Source organism: Penicillium roqueforti, assembly GCF_015533775.1.
Source record: "Penicillium roqueforti strain LCP96 04111 chromosome Unknown scaffold_13, whole genome shotgun sequence".
Taxonomy (NCBI): Eukaryota; Fungi; Ascomycota; class Eurotiomycetes; order Eurotiales; family Aspergillaceae; genus Penicillium; species Penicillium roqueforti.
This window is the reverse complement of record NW_024067577.1, coordinates 255401-273281: the sequence shown is the minus strand read 5'-3', so window position 1 is coordinate 273281 and position 17881 is coordinate 255401. Positions and strand designations below refer to the sequence as shown.

At 50.8% G+C, this 17881-nt stretch overlaps 6 protein-coding genes across 6 annotated transcripts; 2 read left to right on the top strand and 4 right to left on the bottom strand.

Annotated features, from left to right (window-relative positions):
- Nucleotides 1-423: 423 nt before the first annotated feature.
- On the bottom strand, nt 424-1019 carry LCP9604111_5495 (uncharacterized protein; the record flags this gene model as incomplete). The annotated part of the gene is made up of 2 exons (XM_039073311.1): nt 424-947; nt 1004-1019. 2 exons carry the CDS (start codon nt 1017-1019, stop codon nt 424-426), a joined length of 540 nt encoding a protein of 179 aa, XP_038928457.1.
- A 285-nt stretch (nt 1020-1304) lies between these two features.
- LCP9604111_5494 (CAZyme family AA7) lies at nt 1305-4724 on the bottom strand (the record flags this gene model as incomplete). Its single annotated transcript, XM_039073310.1, has 1 exon — nt 1305-4724. One exon carries the CDS (start codon nt 4722-4724, stop codon nt 1305-1307), a length of 3420 nt encoding a protein of 1139 aa, XP_038928456.1.
- Nucleotides 4725-5598: 874 nt separating this feature from the next.
- LCP9604111_5493 (uncharacterized protein) lies at nt 5599-6992 on the bottom strand (the record flags this gene model as incomplete). Its single annotated transcript, XM_039073309.1, has 4 exons — nt 5599-6061; nt 6119-6489; nt 6545-6630; nt 6869-6992. 4 exons carry the CDS (start codon nt 6990-6992, stop codon nt 5599-5601), a joined length of 1044 nt encoding a protein of 347 aa, XP_038928455.1.
- Nucleotides 6993-7895: 903 nt separating this feature from the next.
- LCP9604111_5492 (FAD-binding oxidoreductase) lies at nt 7896-10071 on the top strand (the record flags this gene model as incomplete). Its single annotated transcript, XM_039073308.1, has 4 exons — nt 7896-8838; nt 8898-9351; nt 9421-9568; nt 9637-10071. 4 exons carry the CDS (start codon nt 7896-7898, stop codon nt 10069-10071), a joined length of 1980 nt encoding a protein of 659 aa, XP_038928454.1.
- A 286-nt stretch (nt 10072-10357) lies between these two features.
- On the bottom strand, nt 10358-14864 carry LCP9604111_5491 (serine hydrolase domain-containing protein; the record flags this gene model as incomplete). Its single annotated transcript, XM_039073307.1, has 5 exons — nt 10358-10394; nt 10460-12660; nt 13613-13938; nt 13994-14291; nt 14340-14864. The coding sequence occupies 5 exons, from the start codon at nt 14862-14864 to the stop codon at nt 10358-10360; spliced, it is 3387 nt and encodes a 1128-aa protein (XP_038928453.1).
- A 730-nt stretch (nt 14865-15594) lies between these two features.
- On the top strand, nt 15595-17450 carry LCP9604111_5490 (flavin-containing monooxygenase; the record flags this gene model as incomplete). Its single annotated transcript, XM_039073306.1, has 4 exons — nt 15595-15736; nt 15784-16157; nt 16210-16932; nt 16983-17450. The coding sequence occupies 4 exons, from the start codon at nt 15595-15597 to the stop codon at nt 17448-17450; spliced, it is 1707 nt and encodes a 568-aa protein (XP_038928452.1).
- Between the last annotated feature and the right edge of the window lie 431 nt (nt 17451-17881).

Below are 17881 nucleotides of genomic sequence, written 5' to 3'. Positions count from 1 at the left end.
ATTTGATCATTCGCATATAGGAATCTTATATGCAGCATTATTGCCAGATCCTGAATACATGATATACCATATTTTCATAGCAATAACTGCCTCCAGATGATAGTCCATAGGTAGCTAGTCAAAGGAACAATTGTGAAATCATTCACCCTATCCACTCGACTCTTCTAGCACAACATAATCTTAGCACTGACAGTCAAAGTCCCGCTAGCACCACGGCGAAGCGCATGTCGCGGACTTGGGAGATTATAAACTGTTTGACAAGGCCTTCGAAGAGCCCAGCGCTGGAAGTCCGCCCGAAACATAGTGTATAGAGACATTATTTTAGAGAGTGATCCACTGTGCCACATTGAGAATTCGGTTCCCAAGCACTCCTGTGATGTAAAGAGCAATGAGGGATTAACTCTCTTGCAAGACCATCCTTCCTCATTTCACACCTAGACCACCGAACGCCCTATCTAGCTCCTCCCCATCGTTGTGCGGAACCATAGTCGGTAACTGCGAAGAGCCCTGGTCAGGGGAAGAACTATCCAAAAGGCTTGTAGGGGCATCGCCATTTGCGTCAGGGGAGGTATTGGTCCGGCTAGGCTGAAGGAGCTTTTCCTCGCGGTCGAGCCACCCAGGAGCGAGGCGTCTCTTTTCCGCTAGCTCGCGTTGTTTTATAGCCTCTTTCCATGTGTTGATCGCTTGCTCCGCGTTGGCGCGAGCCTGATTCAAATGTTGTTCGAGGGAGTGGCATGCGGCGAGGACATCGTCTGGATGAGCTGCGTGCTCACCGCTTGGGGAGACGACATACCGGGCCTTACCATCCGGGCTGTTTGGATCGATTGTCACTGACGGGGGTAGAGACGAGGGAACAGATTTGTACGTGTAGGGTAATGTGACGGAGGTGGGGAGGTTGATGAAGGGTGAAACGGTCAGTGGGACCTGGGCAAGGAGAGGGTGGGGACCTAGAACAGTGTTAGCTATTTGCATATATACAAGTGAGCATGATGGAAATACTGACGATAGGAGTCGTACATGGTTGAGTTGTTGAAGATGCTGATCAACTGCGGAGTAGCGGAGTCACGGAGATGGTAGCTCACGACCCCCGTGGTAAACAGTTGGAGCACAACCACAACATTCACATATTACGCACTATTCCAACGATGATCTACCAGTGATTAGATAGAAATTATGTCAATTGACTTGTCAAGGCATCGAGAGAATAAGACGATTAGGATGTTGTAGATCAAACTAGCAAATTTAGCAAAATTCAATTAGCAGAAGAACAATCTGCATTCCACATTCCAACATTCTCGCCTTTCCTAGGCGCCGTCAAACACCAAAAGGCTTTGGACATTGACGCCAAATCCACGCTGGCGCAACCCTTCCCGACCGCGATGAACAGGGAACTCAGCCACGACCATAACGCTGACATCAGCGATGCCAACTTCACCTAGGAGCTGTAGCACCGCACAGAGTGTATTCCCCGTGGAGAGCACATCATCCACAACCACTACCGAAGCACCTCTAGGGATCAAATCCTGTTCTATCTCAATCCTATTCTCATTTGAACTGGATGTCGAAGAGATATGCGAAGTAGACTTGAGGACGGAAACGGTGGGTGGCGGCAGTTTCCCTGCTTCCCGAATCAGCACCAAAGGCACATCAACCCGCGAGGCCAACGCCGACGCATAGATGAAGCCGCCGGTCTCACAACTCACTATCACGTCAACCTTGGCCCATTCACCAGTGAAGTGAGTCTGTAGCAGAGAGGTGCACAGGGCTAGCCCACCCGGCTGCTGGCAGATGTTGAGCACATGGCGGAATTCAACGCCCGGGCGTGGAAAGTCAGGTACTGGACGCACCATGTTGGCTAGTCGCTGGAGGTCTCCATCGATGAAGCGAATCAGGTATTCTTCGGCAAACCTTCTGGCCGCGTCGTTTCCGGTCGCGTCATTATTGAAGACGAGGCCAGGGCGGCTGCCATTCTCTTTGTCACCATGATCAGAATCACCGCCATGGCAGCCTCGGCGGGCAAGCCGTGCCGCTTTGCTACTGTTCACCCGGACCTCGAGCAGTCTGCTGCCTGGCACCAAAGGCGAGAAGGCTGCAACTGGCGCCTCATCTCTCATTCCGGTGATTAGCAGCACATGTACGTCTCCGGCACCGTTTACCACATTTAGAAAATGCTCCTCTGGCAACCGAGGTCGATGTCGCACTTGGTTCTGGAAGAACGCTGTCAACGCTGGCCGATGTTCCTCTTTATAGCCACGGTCTTGAAGCAGGCGGTTGAAGTCGGCACCAGTGGCCGCCGCGTATTCTCGCTTGGTCGCATCGCTAATGCTGACTGCGCGCGCCATAATCATTTTCTGGGTGTGTTCAAGGAATACCGAGACCCAGATGTCGGCGCAATAATCCTTACCGGCGCCGCTTACACCTGTGACTAGAATGACAAGCTTATGTTCTATGGGCGCTTTAGGAAGCGGGCAGGTGTAAGCTAGCACATTATGCGGATCCGAGCTGCGCTTGAGGCGAGCCAGGCGTGGCCGGTTCGATCCAAAAGCCTTGGCCGCCAGCGCGGCGTCTCTAGGGTCCGGCCCCAGGTCTGCGCCGTAAACTCCGCTACTCGTGGGCAACAAGTCGCTAGCGACCTTATATACCCACCGTACGGCGGCTTGTGCGACTTCGGTTCCATCTTGGTCGCGTGGCCAGACGCCAGTGATCACGCAGGCAAAGTCCCAGTCTCGACAACCGAAAGCAGTCGCATCGGCCGCCACGTCACTGATAGCTCCGCCACCTTGTAGCAGATGGAGATAGCACAGTGGCGTGGGGCGAGTCTCAACGGCTGCCAGCAATATTTTGGCGACATTCATTACGCCAATACTTTTTAAGAATAAACATCGCTTGAATGCTGATGTATTGGTGCTGGTCTGCCCACTGTGCATTCCGGACATGTACATATCGGCGTCAAACAAGCCGACGCAGTCCACGACTTGAAATTTGTCTTCCCGCTCGAAAAGTGTTGCTGCTGGCGTGGGCGTGGAGATGGATGTTCCAGAGGTGCGCCCGTTCGTGGAAGATTCAAACATGGTCACGCCAAGATGCAACTTTCCGAGGTCCCAATACAGATATGCGTCCATAGAATAGTTCCGAGGAAGCCTCGCGACTAATTTATCAAAATTGCTGAGCCTGCCCTGCGCTTCGAGATTGTCACTCAGCGGGACAACCCAATTTCGAATCGAGAACATCGGAGCCGCGTAAGCCTGGAAAGTAACGCTGACTACGATACCGAAGTTGGTTCCAGCGCCTTTTATCGCCCATAACAGATCGGCTTCGTTTTCTGGGCGCACGGCACCGGCCGGCCAGTGTTGGCTTGGTACACGGCCGATGCAAAAGGCTTGGCTAGAGTCGACGCTGACCATCACGGCACCGACGATGGCGTCACACGCGAGCCCATATATCCTAGCCAGGTGCCCGATGCCGCCTTGTAGCCATAGCCCCGCGCCTACACTTGGGCGGGCCCCTAAGGGCACTGTCATGCCGGCTGCCATGGTCTTGCGGACAATATCCCCTACCTTGCAGCCCGCCTCGGCGACAACCAAGGGAACAGAATCAAGACCAGATTCTAGTCCACTATCCTCGGCTGTGATAATATGCACTTGTTCAAAGGCGCTCATGTCGACCGAAACGACGTTGGGACATAGGCAGTGGCCGCTGTGACCCCCGCCAACGACGGTCAAATTAGCACCGTGCTTCAGAGCCCATTTAACACACTGCTGAATTTGTCGTACCTCTGTCGGCCTAACAGTCGAGGCGGGGTGGTGAAGACGAGCCTCTCGGTTCTTAACAGCTTTGCCTCCTTCCAACAATGGCACCTGTGCTGTCAGCTCCGGCAATGCGGTCGCATGGTGGGTGAAGGCCGACATGATATTGGGCGAGCTGAATAATAGATGGTCTGGGTGAGCCTCCGAGCGGCCCAAGGCGCGGCACACCTCACGCCATTCAATTCGGGTATCCTTGTCCGCCTCCACATCCCGCATGGCAAACCCTGCGATGAAAGGAGCAAAAGAATCCAGTATCTCATCACTATTAGCCACGCGAACAGCTCCCATAGGAAAACAAGCGGTACGATGGCACGCTAATCCGTCGAGGTGTAGGGTCAAGTCGCGATGAAAAATCACCACCATTCCTCCTTCGGGTTGCTTAACCAGCATTTCTAGCGCTTGTCCGATGAACCTGGTTTTTGGCATCATGTCATGCATGCCGTGACAAGATAGGATAACATCAAACTTTTCGTCCTTGTCACGCGTATCAGTACTATTCGTGTCGCTCTCTACACCGAATAGAATTCGCTGGACATCAGGCGAGCTTTCCAGACAGGGCAGCGGGGACTCTGCCTCTGATTTCGAGCAAAGCCATTTTTCCAACCCTGTAGCAAGCAGGCCATTGGGCTCGAATGCAGTGTATTTCCTGATTTTCCGCCTCAGACGACCAGACAGATATCCAAATACGCTCTTTGAGCCGGGTCCTATTTCTAGCACCGATATCTGGATATTCGAGTCCAAGAGAGGAGCGAGCAGCCGAGAGATCTGAGGGATGATGAAGTCTTGGTATGTTGGACCCTGCAGTAAGATATCGAGGCCAGCGTTGTACTGGATGTCTGATAATGGCTGATTCGGGGATGACCCCGTTGCGGTGGCCTTTTGCCTAAGAGCACACTTGAGAGATTCGAGAGTGGCCATGTTGATTCAGCATGGGTAAAAATGATGAGAATGGTTGGTTTGAACCTCGCGGCATTGTACTTTTTGCTACAAGCAAACTAGTTTGTGGCGGGAGTTGGCAGCTGTGAAAGCCACTTCTGGCTAGGTGCAGGTTGGAGCCTGAGCTAATGCTGCTGGTCTATTTTGTCACAGATACCATCTCATGCAAGACACAGGCAGCATTTGTTCCTATGATAGCAGCAGGCACAAGATTAACTATTTTGGTAGGTAAGTTATTTACTACTAATGACATCAAATGATGCATTTTTGTCTAGGTCTCTCCAGCTTTTATGGCTTAGGTAGCGCAGCATTATTGCCCAGCACTTTTGGAATACTATGCTGGCAACCCTTGGTCTTTCCATCAATGTTGTGGCTACATACATGATACATATATGTAGGTAATGGGTCTTATATTCACACAGCCTACCTCTATCTAAAGAGTGGTCTCAGACCGGAGTCTGACCCACACCCACAGTGGATCAGCACTCCTTCCGCAGACGACCAGGGTGCACACCCGACCAGAAACAACTCCGAGCTGAGGAGAAGAGGGACTGGATTGTGCTCTTGATTCGATGATACGAACTCAGACGAGACGCTTCTCAGTTCTGATGGGAAACTTATCCAATGCGTAAAACCACTGATGGATGTTTACTATTTCTGGGATGGCCTCGAAAGATAGACCCCGCTCGAAGGCGGTCGCTATGAAAGCGGTATGTCCCCCTTTCTGCCAGTTGTATTGATGGTCGGTTGCAACTATTACAACCTACACAGCTCAAGAAGCTTCATTCTTACAGTCGTATATTTTAATCGAGCCAGAGTACATCTATGGAACAAATAAAGCAATATTCTTCCAAACTCATTTCGAACGCCTGCTACTCCCCTTTCCGTAGACAAGACTCTCCGTACTGCTGGTATCCTGCTCCTCGCAATTAGACCGACCCCACGTAACCTCCATTTCCGTGGTCATGGTGATCGCATTATCGGCTTTCAATTTCGTGTGACTGTGGCCGATCTCGCCATCTCCAGCTTCAACGATGACGGTCTGGTCGTGCGTACGGCGTGTGAAGTTTGACGTGTCCTCGAGGTTGTAGCCCAACCGGTTACTGGAGCTGTTATACCGGCCGGTGCGGCTGGAGCCGAAGAGCTTCGGGACCAGCCGGGTAACGAGCGGCTTAAACGAGGGAGCACATGCAGCGATAAACGATAATCCAACTTCGATAGTGGACACACAAAAGAGGACCGAGTGCGTGTAATTCTCCGGCATATGACGGTCGAAATGATCAAGGAGAATGAGTCGTATAATACCAGCCGCCACAGTTCTTTATTTATTAGTATCAGATTGATGAGGAAAGAAGACGTTCGGTTGAGCTACTCACAGAAGACCCAAGGACAGAATGCCAATCAGCATCAACTTCTGTCTCCGTTGCATCTGCAGACGATATACGATCCAGGTGGGTAGTATTAAGGCAAGGATATCCGTGAGAATGGAAACTGAGCCCGTGCCGGTGACGAAGTTTGCAAAGTCAAGACATTTCGCATTGGGATATGAAGCCGCATCCCAATTAGCGGCAACTGGGATGCAATGCAGAACAGTGATAAAGAATGTAGTGATGGCGGCGATACCGTTGAAAATTAAGAGACCCCAGATGGCCAGGCGTACTGAGTGTTTCTGGCCGGTTAGACGAAGCAGGAAGAGTAGGATGGAGGTCTTGACGAGGGCTAAAATGGGATTGTAGAGGAGTTCGGTCTATTTCGTTAGCAAGCGGGAACAAATATGCTGAGAAAGGATATATTCCACCCACCGCGTAGGTATATTTGCTGCCGAGAATGGCGGGATAGTCATTCGGTATATCCCAGACGTTATATCCAATGTATGTATAAATGATCACTAAGAGATGATTAGCTTCATGAGTTATATATGCGCTGGAGTATCCTTGCTGTTCATATCCTACCTTTATAAGACGTAAATGTCTCTGCCCAATACATGATCTGCCTCTGTCAATCCTCCGGGCACTTTCTTAGAGTGGTTGCGGTACTCACTATCGCGAGACAAATAACCCAGTCATCTATTCTCTATTAATTTCATGGAACCCACAAACGAAGAGGAATTGGATCATTGAACTGACCTGCGGCAAACGATTTCGTCAACGTGCGGCTGTAAAGCCGTAGAGCCACAGCTGCACTAGCGAAGCACGGAAAGGCAAAGATCAGGCCGATGGCCTGCGATTGCAAGTTATCATTAGAACCCATAATCTCGCCTAGTAATCATCTCGTAGACAAAAAAGCAGCGCCCGTCACCTTTTGTTTTGACAAGAAGAATCCGACTCAGCTGGGCAGTGCGCCAGTTTACATTAAGTATAAGCAACATCCCTGCAACCGGCATCAAACTCTCACTCGCATATATTAAACTGCATCGCCCGAGAAAGTAACTTTCGCACGCCCTTTTATCCCTGTGAAGCTTACTGAGCACACAGTAAGGCCTCGGGTGCGGAGTAATTGTGATCCAATTAGGCCGTCTTCTCTATATTATATGCCTAGTTGCGGTCGTGGAGCCTTGCAATAGACTAGCGTATGGCTTACGAGCTATTATAATTCAATGCAATCAAGTTAGTCAAGTTTCATGTAAAGACTTAGGGCCTAGGCTGGGGAACTATATTGGGGGCCAAAATCGGCCTCACTTAAACTAAAGGTATCAGAAAACTGATTTGACGAACGAACACATTGCTTTTATACCAAATATGTCAGTATCTTTGAATCAAATCGGAGAAACCCCAGAAATAGAGAGCACTTTCTTGATTTTGTGTTTTGTGGGAAGCTAGACGGTGGTAAGCGAAATAATTGCGCCTAGCTGGCTAACTTATGCAACTAGTCACTTAGTGTACAATGGCTTTCATCGCATCGGCTATAGCACCAAAAGAATAAATTGACCGAGATATTTTAATCAAAATATAGCGCCACAAGCCCGATAGTCGCGAAAGCTCTTATGGCTCTGTCGTTCTCGGGTCCCTCGTGCCCCTATAGAAGATATATTTAAGCAGCACTTTTGTCCACATTTTTAGCAGGGAGTTGGTCATATCGTTTGCCTTGACTCGTTAGCCCTTTTCTGTCTCTCTTTCTTTTTGATTCTTGGAATTGTCTTGCTAAATTTCCGATATGAAGGGCATGTGGGGAGTTACTCTCCTCGCGAGCACTTCGCTCGCTCAGGCGATATCGACCGCATCACTCACAGAAGCAGCAACTACGGTGGTGGCCACGGCCAATTCGGCACCTTCGTTATTCCAAAATGAGGAAGTGCAGTTGACCGAAGGTGTCCTCTCTGATGTGTCGGCGGCATTGCAGAATAGCACGGTCGCTAACATGTTCGCATTTGCGAGCAACTCCACGGTACTCAAGAGGAGTGCTCATCGTAGCTGCAAGCTAATGCCCGGGGACTCCTGGTGGCCGGTGGCTCCAATTTGGGACATCTTCGATATCTTGCTTGGCGGCAGCCTGATCAAAGCGGTGCCCCTGGCATCCTACTGCTATCCAGACTGGCCGCAGTACGATGCCGCCAAGTGCGCAAGCGTCACAGCTGACTGGCTCAGCTCGGACCTGCATATGGAAGATCCTACCTCGGTGATGTCGCCGCTATACCAAGGCCGCTCGTGCCTGCCATCACCGTTCAACTATACTGCCAGCTGCACGCAGGGCGCATATCCGACGTATGCAGTGAACGTATCCACCGTGGCTCAGATCCAGCTAGCGGTCAACTTTGCCCGTAACTTGAACTTGCGACTAGTGGTCAAGAATACTGGACATGATTTCAATGGCAAGTCCTCCGGCAAGGGTGCTCTCTCCATTTGGACCCACCACCTCAAGGACAAGGAGTATCTCCCGAACTTTAAGGCTGCCAATGGCTATGTTGGTCCGGCCATTAAGTTTGGCTCCGGTATCCAAGTCCATGAGGCTTATGAGTTTGCTAAGACCCTCGGCCACTCGGTTGTTGGCGGAGAAGCTGTCACTGTCGGTTTGGGCGGTGGCTACGTTGCTGGTGGTGGCCACTCTCCCCTTTCCAGTATGTACGGTCTGGCGGCCGATCAAGTTCTGGCTATGCAAGGTAAGTCTCTTTTTCTATGAGAAATTTGTGCAAAGAATCTCCCTATTAACTCTGTTTAGTTGTTCTGGCAGATGGAAGATTTATCACTGCCACCTCCACTGAGAACTCGGAAGTCTTCTGGATGCTTCGCGGTGGTGGTGGTAGTACCATTGGAGTCGTCACCTCTCTTACAGTCAAGGCCCTACCTCAGCTGCAGACGACTACTGTGACCTTCAATTTCACAATCAGCGACACTCCTGGTCCGGACGCTTTCTGGGCTGCTATTCAGTCCTACCTCGACAATTTTGAGACTTTTGTTGATGCTGGCACCTACGGTTACTTCTATATCGGTGCTTCCGATGCTTTGATTGGTACGACGTATGCCGGTGATCCTGACTATTATTTCCGTATGGAATCCTTCGTCGCACCCAACATGACTGTTGCCCAGACGGAGGCACTCCTGGCTCCATGGTTTGATACCCTCAAAAGCCTTAATATCTCCTTCACTCCGTGGTACAACCACGCGGATAACTTGTACGTCTGAGTTCTCCCCGTTCCTTGCAAAATCTGTGCATCTACATCCCAGCTAAAACTTTCTTCCAGCCATGATGCCTGGGCCGTGGCCTTCCCTCAGGAATACGTTGGAACCGATGTCGTGAAGACTGCCTCTCGCCTGCTCCCCCGCAGCGTTTTCCAGAGCGATGATCTCCGCAATCAAACCTGGGCCGCCTACAAGGATGCTATCACCCAGGTATGTCATATATGCATACACAAATGCATAATCTCTCCCCTTTTGAAATAATTTCTGACATGTTATAGGGTCTCTTCATTGCCGGCTTCCACATCAGCGGCACCGGCATTGCCGCTGAGCCCCCCACAGACAATGCCGTGCTCCCTGCATGGCGCGATGCCCTCTCACACGTTATTGTCGGTTCCGAATGGAACTTCACCTCCTCCTGGGATGTGGTGGAGAGCTCATCGCGCTTCGTGACTGAGTGGATGGACGTTCTACGTGAAATTGCCCCAGACTCAGGTGCCTACATGAGCGAGGCCGATCTTGTCGAGCCGAATCTCCAGGATGCCTTTTACGGTGTTAACTACCCTCGTCTCTATGCGCTCAAGCAGAAGTATGATCCTACGGGTCTTTTCTTTGCCCTGACTGCCGTTGGTGCTGAGGACTGGGAGGTTCAGACTCTTGACCCGGTGCCTTACTCGTGGAACAACAATGGGCGACTCTGCCCAAAGTCTTCTTGAAGGCCCAGACTGTGAAAGACAGGAGCAACTCAATCGTTGACCTCTTGGGGCATTTAACACATATTTTGATATCGAGATGGATGTATCATAGTAATTTAGCGAACTGTAATATATGAACCTCACCTAGAATACCCCAATTAAAGGTTTATAATCGCAGGTGCTTGTTTCCAAATCAAGGGAGATCTCGTACTTTGATAATACTCCCGCGATACAGAACAGAGGCTTATTTATAGACGTAGTGCCCGTCAATCATTAGTCCCTTAGTATCATTCACCGCAATCGTCTACTATGACAACCCAACCGGTAAAAGAGCGGCCACCTTACTGTAAAATGCGTCCATTAGTGAATATGAAGTTGATTGCAGAATTGTGGAAGCTATATAACACACCTCTTCCGCAATTCTCTCAACGCTAGTGAAAGGATCTCGGCAATCTCCCGTGCCATATCCGACTTTTTACCTAGTAGCCACAGCCCCTTCATACAATCCTCGGCCTGCTCCATATTCCCCTCGAAATCATGACTGCTCTGCCCGAGAATAATTCCGTCGTACCGCAAGGACTCATCTGCTTCACCTAGAAAGACCATAGAAGCTTTGGTAAATGCTCTGATTAAAACTATCGTCCATGGCTCGGTCAAAAGCGTGCTCTCCTTGACAGCGTGGTGGAAGTCTGACATCTGCGGCACACAAAGGTTATCACTATTTCTGGTAGACGGCGTACCGACCCTTGCCAGAATTGATAGTTCCCTGGCGCTGTGCATCCTAATTCTCCTCGCCACTTGACCGGTGATACGAGTTGCACCATCCACGCCTAGGGAATTCTCGTCGATAAATTCTAGCAGGTCGGCAAACATAAGAGCAGCAAGGTTCCAGTGCGCAGAGATACAGAGGAACCAGCCCCGTATGCGCTGCGGAACCGCATGGTAGTTCTGCACTAGTTCATCGAAGAAGGCGCCATGCGTTCTATTCCAGTATTCATATAACAACATCGCCATGCGGACAATGTCCTCGATCTGCTCTTCAGGAACACTCTTGCGAACCGCGTTTTGTAGGTAAGACAGGTGGCGGAATAGAAGAACCTTGACTGGCGCTGACTTGATCACGTCTTCAGCTGCAGCCTCATAGGAACAGGGCCAGTGCGTTCGGCGCATCTGCTTGAGGTTTCCTTGCAAAAAGATATCGAGATTCCATCGACTTCTTCCGATAGATTTGTCGATATTCCCTGCTTGCTGGATCTCTTTTTGCCGTTCGTGCTCGCAGTCCTGATCCAGCACCACGACGGGTCGTTCGTTTATAGACGACGAGAGGGTGTCACACATGATAGCCATCCAGTAGAGCAGGCCAATTGTCCCTCGCTCTTCCGCACTCATGGCTTCAATGCCATGGGTCCCTTTCTTGCGACTGCCGTACGGCTTGCCGAGGCCCTTTTCGAGCACGTCGCAGCGAAATTTCAAGGCGTGCATTTTCCGAGCTGCTCTCTCCATGTATACTGGTGGTCCATCTTTGTGTATTATATCGTGTAACTTTGTCAAGACGGATTCGGTGGCAAACTCGGAGCCTTGTTCTTGCATCCGCTGTCTAGAAGGCCGAGTGTCGGGATTCCACGGCCTTTGTGTGAAGCCGAAGATCAGCTCGGCCCATGTAACTCTATACGACTCCAAACCGGCGACTTGTTGGAGCGCGCGCTGCGCCTGCTCCCAAAAGTGGTTCTGAAGAATGCGATCGAACTCGTCGGCGACGCCATTGGCGATTTCGTCCTCTCCACCGTCGAGACACCTGGTCGGATATTTCTCGCGGTGTCGGTAACTGCCCTGTGCCCACTGCGTAGCAAATGCCATGATTGCAAGGTGCAAAGCTTTGGAGGCGGCCTGGTCCTCGGCGCGTGTCAGCTGGAGAAGATTGGAAGATTGTGCGACGCGATCGAGCCTGATCGTGCGCTGGTATATCATATTAGACCGTGAATATCCCAATTCGGGTACAAGCTGAGGGGTATTTCGTGAGCCAAGTTGGTAGGGACAAGTCATATCGCTTAGCCAACACGACAGGTTATGCTCTAGCACATCGTGATATATTTGCAGCAGGTTGACTGAAGTTAAATGGGAGTTGGATGTGTTAATCATTTGTTGGTCGATGGAAAACGGAGAGAGTGAGCTTTGCGGGCTGGGCCAGTCGGAGGATTGCTGGTTGGCAGACATCCAAGCGGAGTCACTCGGTCGCCGCGGGCTTTGGGATGGGGCGGATCCGAGGCTACTATATGTCTGAGAAGCCTGGGAGGCCAGCCACATCTGTTGATACATTGGATCAAGTTCGAGATCCGAGGGTGGTTGCATGGAGGTGTTTGGGGAAATAGGGAAGTATGGTGGAATGAGATCAGACACAGACCGTGCAGGCATCAATGCGTCAGGAATCTCCGCCTGAACATTTTCCTGGGAGGTCTCGGGCTCGTTGAGCATGGAACTGAACAGCGTTGAAGTACAATCGACCAACGACCCAGACAAATCCACGTTTGCTGACTCCGAGTCCCAATCCATAACCTCCCGCGTATAATTTGGATCGAGTAAATTGCTCCATGTTCCAGGTCCGGTTTCAATCTGGAGCTCATTTGATTTCCATGGGAAGAGAAGATCTCGACTCCCATACCCAGAATGAGATTGGCGAGGCGTTCTCAGCGCAGACTGAGTCTGTGATCGGGCCCATTCCATAGTACAGCGTTTATTTGTTCTGACACAGTAGGAACAAGGTGATCGCTGGCCGTCAAAATTGTTAACCACTGTTCGTCTAGTCGGATCCAGGCATGGTGCATCGCATGCTCGCTTGGATTTTCTGCATTGGTCGCAAGAGCGGTACTGACGCCTGGATCTGGATCCTTGTGCAAGTGTCGTGCTTCGTTTCTGGACGGACATATCGACCGCTGTGGTTGATTTCTATTCCTTCTTTCTCGTTTTGCCCAGGGGCTGTGAGAATCTGAGATGTCGTCAAAAAGCGGGGAACGAACCACGTAAACCTGCATTGCAACGGATCTTCATATTTAGGGTTTTTTTCTATTTTCTGGGGCGTTCGACCCCGCATTCCCCGGATTTCCCTTAGTCCGCCGTACATCCATGAATGCTGAATGGTATTGTCTGTTTTTATCTGAAAGTGATGAGAATAACTCATGGGTTGACTACAGGAATTTTTGCAAGTAAATGACACATAGGAGAGGAGAAGGAAAATATATTACTCTCCACAACTCGGGCTAGCTGAATCTGATAGGAATTAAATTAATATGCACCAATCAGCGGCTGACAAAATGGAGAATTTCAACTGGACCCGTGACATGCTGACTAATTACAAATATACACCGGTGAACATCTTCAGAACATCCCGGTCACATGACCTCTGGGTAAATTACCTGTATCCCTCCTGAAACATGTGAAGGCTGGTAAATAAAAAACAATGTCTCCCACATCAAGCCTTACCGAGGGCTTTGTATATCTCAGCCTCAACTGTTCCCCATAGCCCAAGCACATTAAGGTCCACAAATGGCAGAATCTGTGTACAAACAATCCCCGCAACTCCCTTCTCCCTGTCCGCCCACCACCACAAATTCGGGAGCCCAGCCCAGTGCCCTGTGCTAGTCGACCGCCCTGTTGGACCGCCGTTGCTCAGCATGAAAGTGAGGCCCCAACCCTGTGGTGGGTTCCCAGCAACTGGGTACAGTTCAGGAACGGGGTTGGTCAGGTCCGGCTTTGCATCTGGGATGCTTTGACGGCTGTAGTTGGGGAACTGAGGGATCTGGTTAGAGAACATTTCGTCGACGGTCTCCTTGCGAAGCAACTTGCTGCCCGTTTTAGGGCACGTTCCATCATTCAACAGCACAGCGAGGACCTCTGCGGAGATAAGTTAGTGTGTGGTTTCTTGGGATCGAAGCTACCCGCGACTTACTGCAGTAATCCTGTGGCTTTGCAAATATACCCGCACCACCACTATTGAACACCCTGGCGACTTCAGCCTTGTTCTCCAGATCAACCACTAGAGGCGCCCGAAGAGGATGGTCTCGGGGCCTCAGAGTCCCATCTGGGTTTCGTTGATTCATGTATGCCAGCTTCTGACGCATGTCATGGCTTGGGATCATGGACATGTTCTTAATTCCAAGGGGCAGGAAGATGTTCTTTTGTAGGTATTCGTTGAGCGTCAGGCCAGTTGCGCGTTCCAGTGCGATTCCCGCCCAGTCGATACCAACCTGTACTCATTAGCAATGCGTTTCGTGATTCCGAAAGATCATACTTACACCATATTGCCAACCTTCACCGGGCTGGAATAGCAGAGGCATCTTCATATCTTCAATCCGCCCAGAGAACTCATCCGCGCCGATCGGGTACGACCACTGTCTCAGTCTCTCATTGAAAAAGGTATAGCCGAATCCAGCAGTATGAGATAAGAGCATGCGCAGGGTGATCCCATTCTTCTTTTCCTCAAAACTACCGTCTGGCAGCAGAACCTTGAGACTCTTCAATTCAGGGCAAAGACCCTCTGTCTGCTCCGCATCATCCAGCTTGAGAATTCCTTGCTCAACCAGTTGCATGCAAGCAAGACCAACCACCACCTTAGTACAAGATGCAATCCAGAAAATGGTATCGAGGGTCATAGGGTCTTCGGATCCCGCGCCTCGCTTACCCGCGGAGTGAGCGAAAAGTTCGTTGCCATCTTTGCCAACGACCACGACCGTAGTCCCAGGAATGCCGGACTTTTGGTCTTCACAAGCTTTGTCTACAATATCGCGGAGATGCGATTGCACCTGTGCATTTAGAGACATGTTGTTGATGTTTGTGTAGGGAAGGATAGGCGATTGTGGGGAAATTGTGGGGGGGAAATGTGTTTGTTGACGAGAGTTCGGATTTAAGATAAACACAGGGCGGAGACCGCGGGACTGACTTATTTAACAGTTCGAAACAAGCGGAAGATCGCTTTCCCATTACCCCGTGGTACCGAGGAGTTCGCTTAATTCCGGGGCAATACGAACCTTGGAGACTATACTTTGCGGAACCGCATTGCGGAGCCGAATGCGGGGAAGCTCTCAACCCTGGAGGGTTGTCTCAGTTCCGGATCCGCAATTCCCGGTCGGTGGGGACCAATCACAGCTGCAGTATATTTTACGATGACAAGTTGAGGATAGCCCTAATGTGACGTGGTGTACAGCAGTTTTTTGTGGCCACCATGACAAGGAGCTCTTGAGAGGCCAGATTCCAACTCATGATGTATTAATTCTGAGACCAAATTGGTGGACAAAAAGGATTGTCCCGGTGGCCCCAAAAGTCTGCCACGCGGACGCATGAAGGAGGGGTGCATTGCGGTTACCTGTACTCCGCGTCATGGGACTATGTGATGATATTGTTCCAATGTTGACAACATATGCTAACATCAGCAGTAAGGCGTGAACGAAGCTATGTATAAGTAGGAGGAGGCGTCCGGGGTAGAAGGCTTCATACATTCCAACAATCAATCTTCTTATTCAGTTACAACTACAACACTTTGTCATTCCAATCATGGCCAGCAAAGAGGAGACGGCCTCCAAGCCGAAGAAGTATAACACTGAGCTCACGGACTACTCGACTGTTCACACCGACAAGACTGGGCCATATGCGGACAATCTCGAGGTCGATGCTTTGGTCGTCGGTGCTGGTTTTGGTAAGTTGACAGTAAACGGTTCATCTATTCATTAGCTAACGAGATAGCCGGTGTTTTCATGCTCAAGACCCTTCGCGATCGCGGTCTGAAGACGGTCATTTTCGAGGCCGGCAACGACATGGGTGGCACCTGGCGATGGAATTGCTACCCCGGCGCCGGTGTCGACTCTGAAGTCCCCGAGTACGAGTTCTCTTGGCCCGAGGTCTACAACACGTGGAATTGGCCCAACAACTACCCCAACTACCAAAACCTGCGTGATTACTTCGATCACGTGGATAAAGTAGTTGGTATCAAGAAGGACTGCTCTTTCAACACCGTCGTGATTGGAGCTCAGTTCGATACAAAGGAGGGCAAATGGAATATCAAGACTGCCGATGGTCGCACGACCAAGGCCAAGTATCTCGTCCTTGGAACCGGCTTTGTGAGCAATTACACCCATCAGTCAAATCAAGACCTACTAATGAACCACTTAGGCCGCCAAGCGTTACATTCCCCCGTGGCCTGGCATGGATAAATTCAAGGGTATCGTGCACCATTCTTCCTTCTGGCCCGAGGAGAAAATCGAGGTGAAGAACAAGCGCGCTGCTGTCATCGGCACCGGTGCCTCGGGAGTGCAAATCACGCAGGCTTGGGGCCCTGAGGCCGGCGACCTCAAAGTCTTTCAACGCACCCCTAACCTCGCCGTCCCCATGCGCAAGCGAGACCTCACTGTTGAGGAGCAGGAACGCCTCAAGCCAAACTATCCAGAGCTGTTCCGGTACCGCGAGACCAGCTTTGCGGGCTTCCTGTATGATTGGTACGAGCGCAACACCTTCGATGACACACCCGAGGAGCGCGAGGCCTTCTTCGAGAGCGTCTGGAAGGAAGGTGGCTTCCGCTTTTGGGTTGGTGTGTACAAGGATAACTTGTTCAATGCCGAGGCCAACAAGGAGTCGTACAATTTCTGGGTGAAGAAGACCCGTGATCGTATCGGTGACCCCGTTGCGAGGGATTTGCTTGCGCCACTGAAGATGCCGCATTACTTCGGTATCAAGCGGCCGTGTCTTGAAAGAGACTACTACGAGCAGTTCAATCGGGAGTCGGTGCACCTGGTTAACATCGGAAATAACCCGATCAAGGAGTTTACCGAGACGGGCATCACCCTTGAGGACGGAACTCACCATGAACTTGATGTCGTTGCTGTCGCGACTGGATTTGTAAGTTCTTCTTGATACACTCATGAGACAGCACGCGCTAATAGTCACAGGATGTTGTTACCGGTGTCATGACCCAGCTCGGCCTGAAGAGCATCAATGGTGCCGAGCTCGAGAAGGAATGGATTCCAGGCGCGAAGACCTACCTCGGTACTACTGTCAGCGGCTACCCCAATATGTTCCACATCTATGGCGCACATGGTCCGACGCTTCTGAGCAATGGCCCCACGTCGGTCGCGGTGCAGGGCCGGTGGATTTCCGACGCCATTGCCAAGATCGAGGGCAACGGTGTCAAGTATATCAATCCCAAGATTGAGGCTGCGGATAAGTGGAAGACTCATGTTGTGGAGCTCAATGACAGGACTCTCTTCCCCACAACACAGTCGACATACATGGGTGGTAGCATCCCTGGCAAGGTTTCTGAGCCAGTGTGCTACTCTGCTGGTATCCCCGCTTATGTCAGGGAGATTCGGGCAGCCCTAGATAACTGGGAAGAGGGATTCGATATCGTCAAAGCCTGAGTGCCACTCAGGCTAGTAGAGAATTTGAAATAGTTGAAAGACAATTCATGTTCAGATAAGATCTCAGCCTTCATATTATTGTTCTTCTATCAAGCCTCTTTCGTATGATCCCGGACCAATAGTATTACTTAAGAAAGAAAGAAAGAGAGCGAACCAAATCTACCAACCCTGGACTTCCCAAATCGTCTCCGCGATTATCTGCAGTCGCTGTTCTGGGATCGCTAAATCCTTCTCCTCGGGCCGACTTGACTGGCGCAGAAATAGACTTTCAAAGGGGATGATGAGCGGATGGTGGGTGACGTGCGTCCGGGTTCCTTTTCTGGTAACCCAGGTTACTTGGGAGCGATGGCACCTGTTCTCTTTCTTCTCCCAGTTTTCGATTCTAATTTCCGGTCGAGAGCGCTCGATGGTGAGGGTTAGGCATCCCTTCG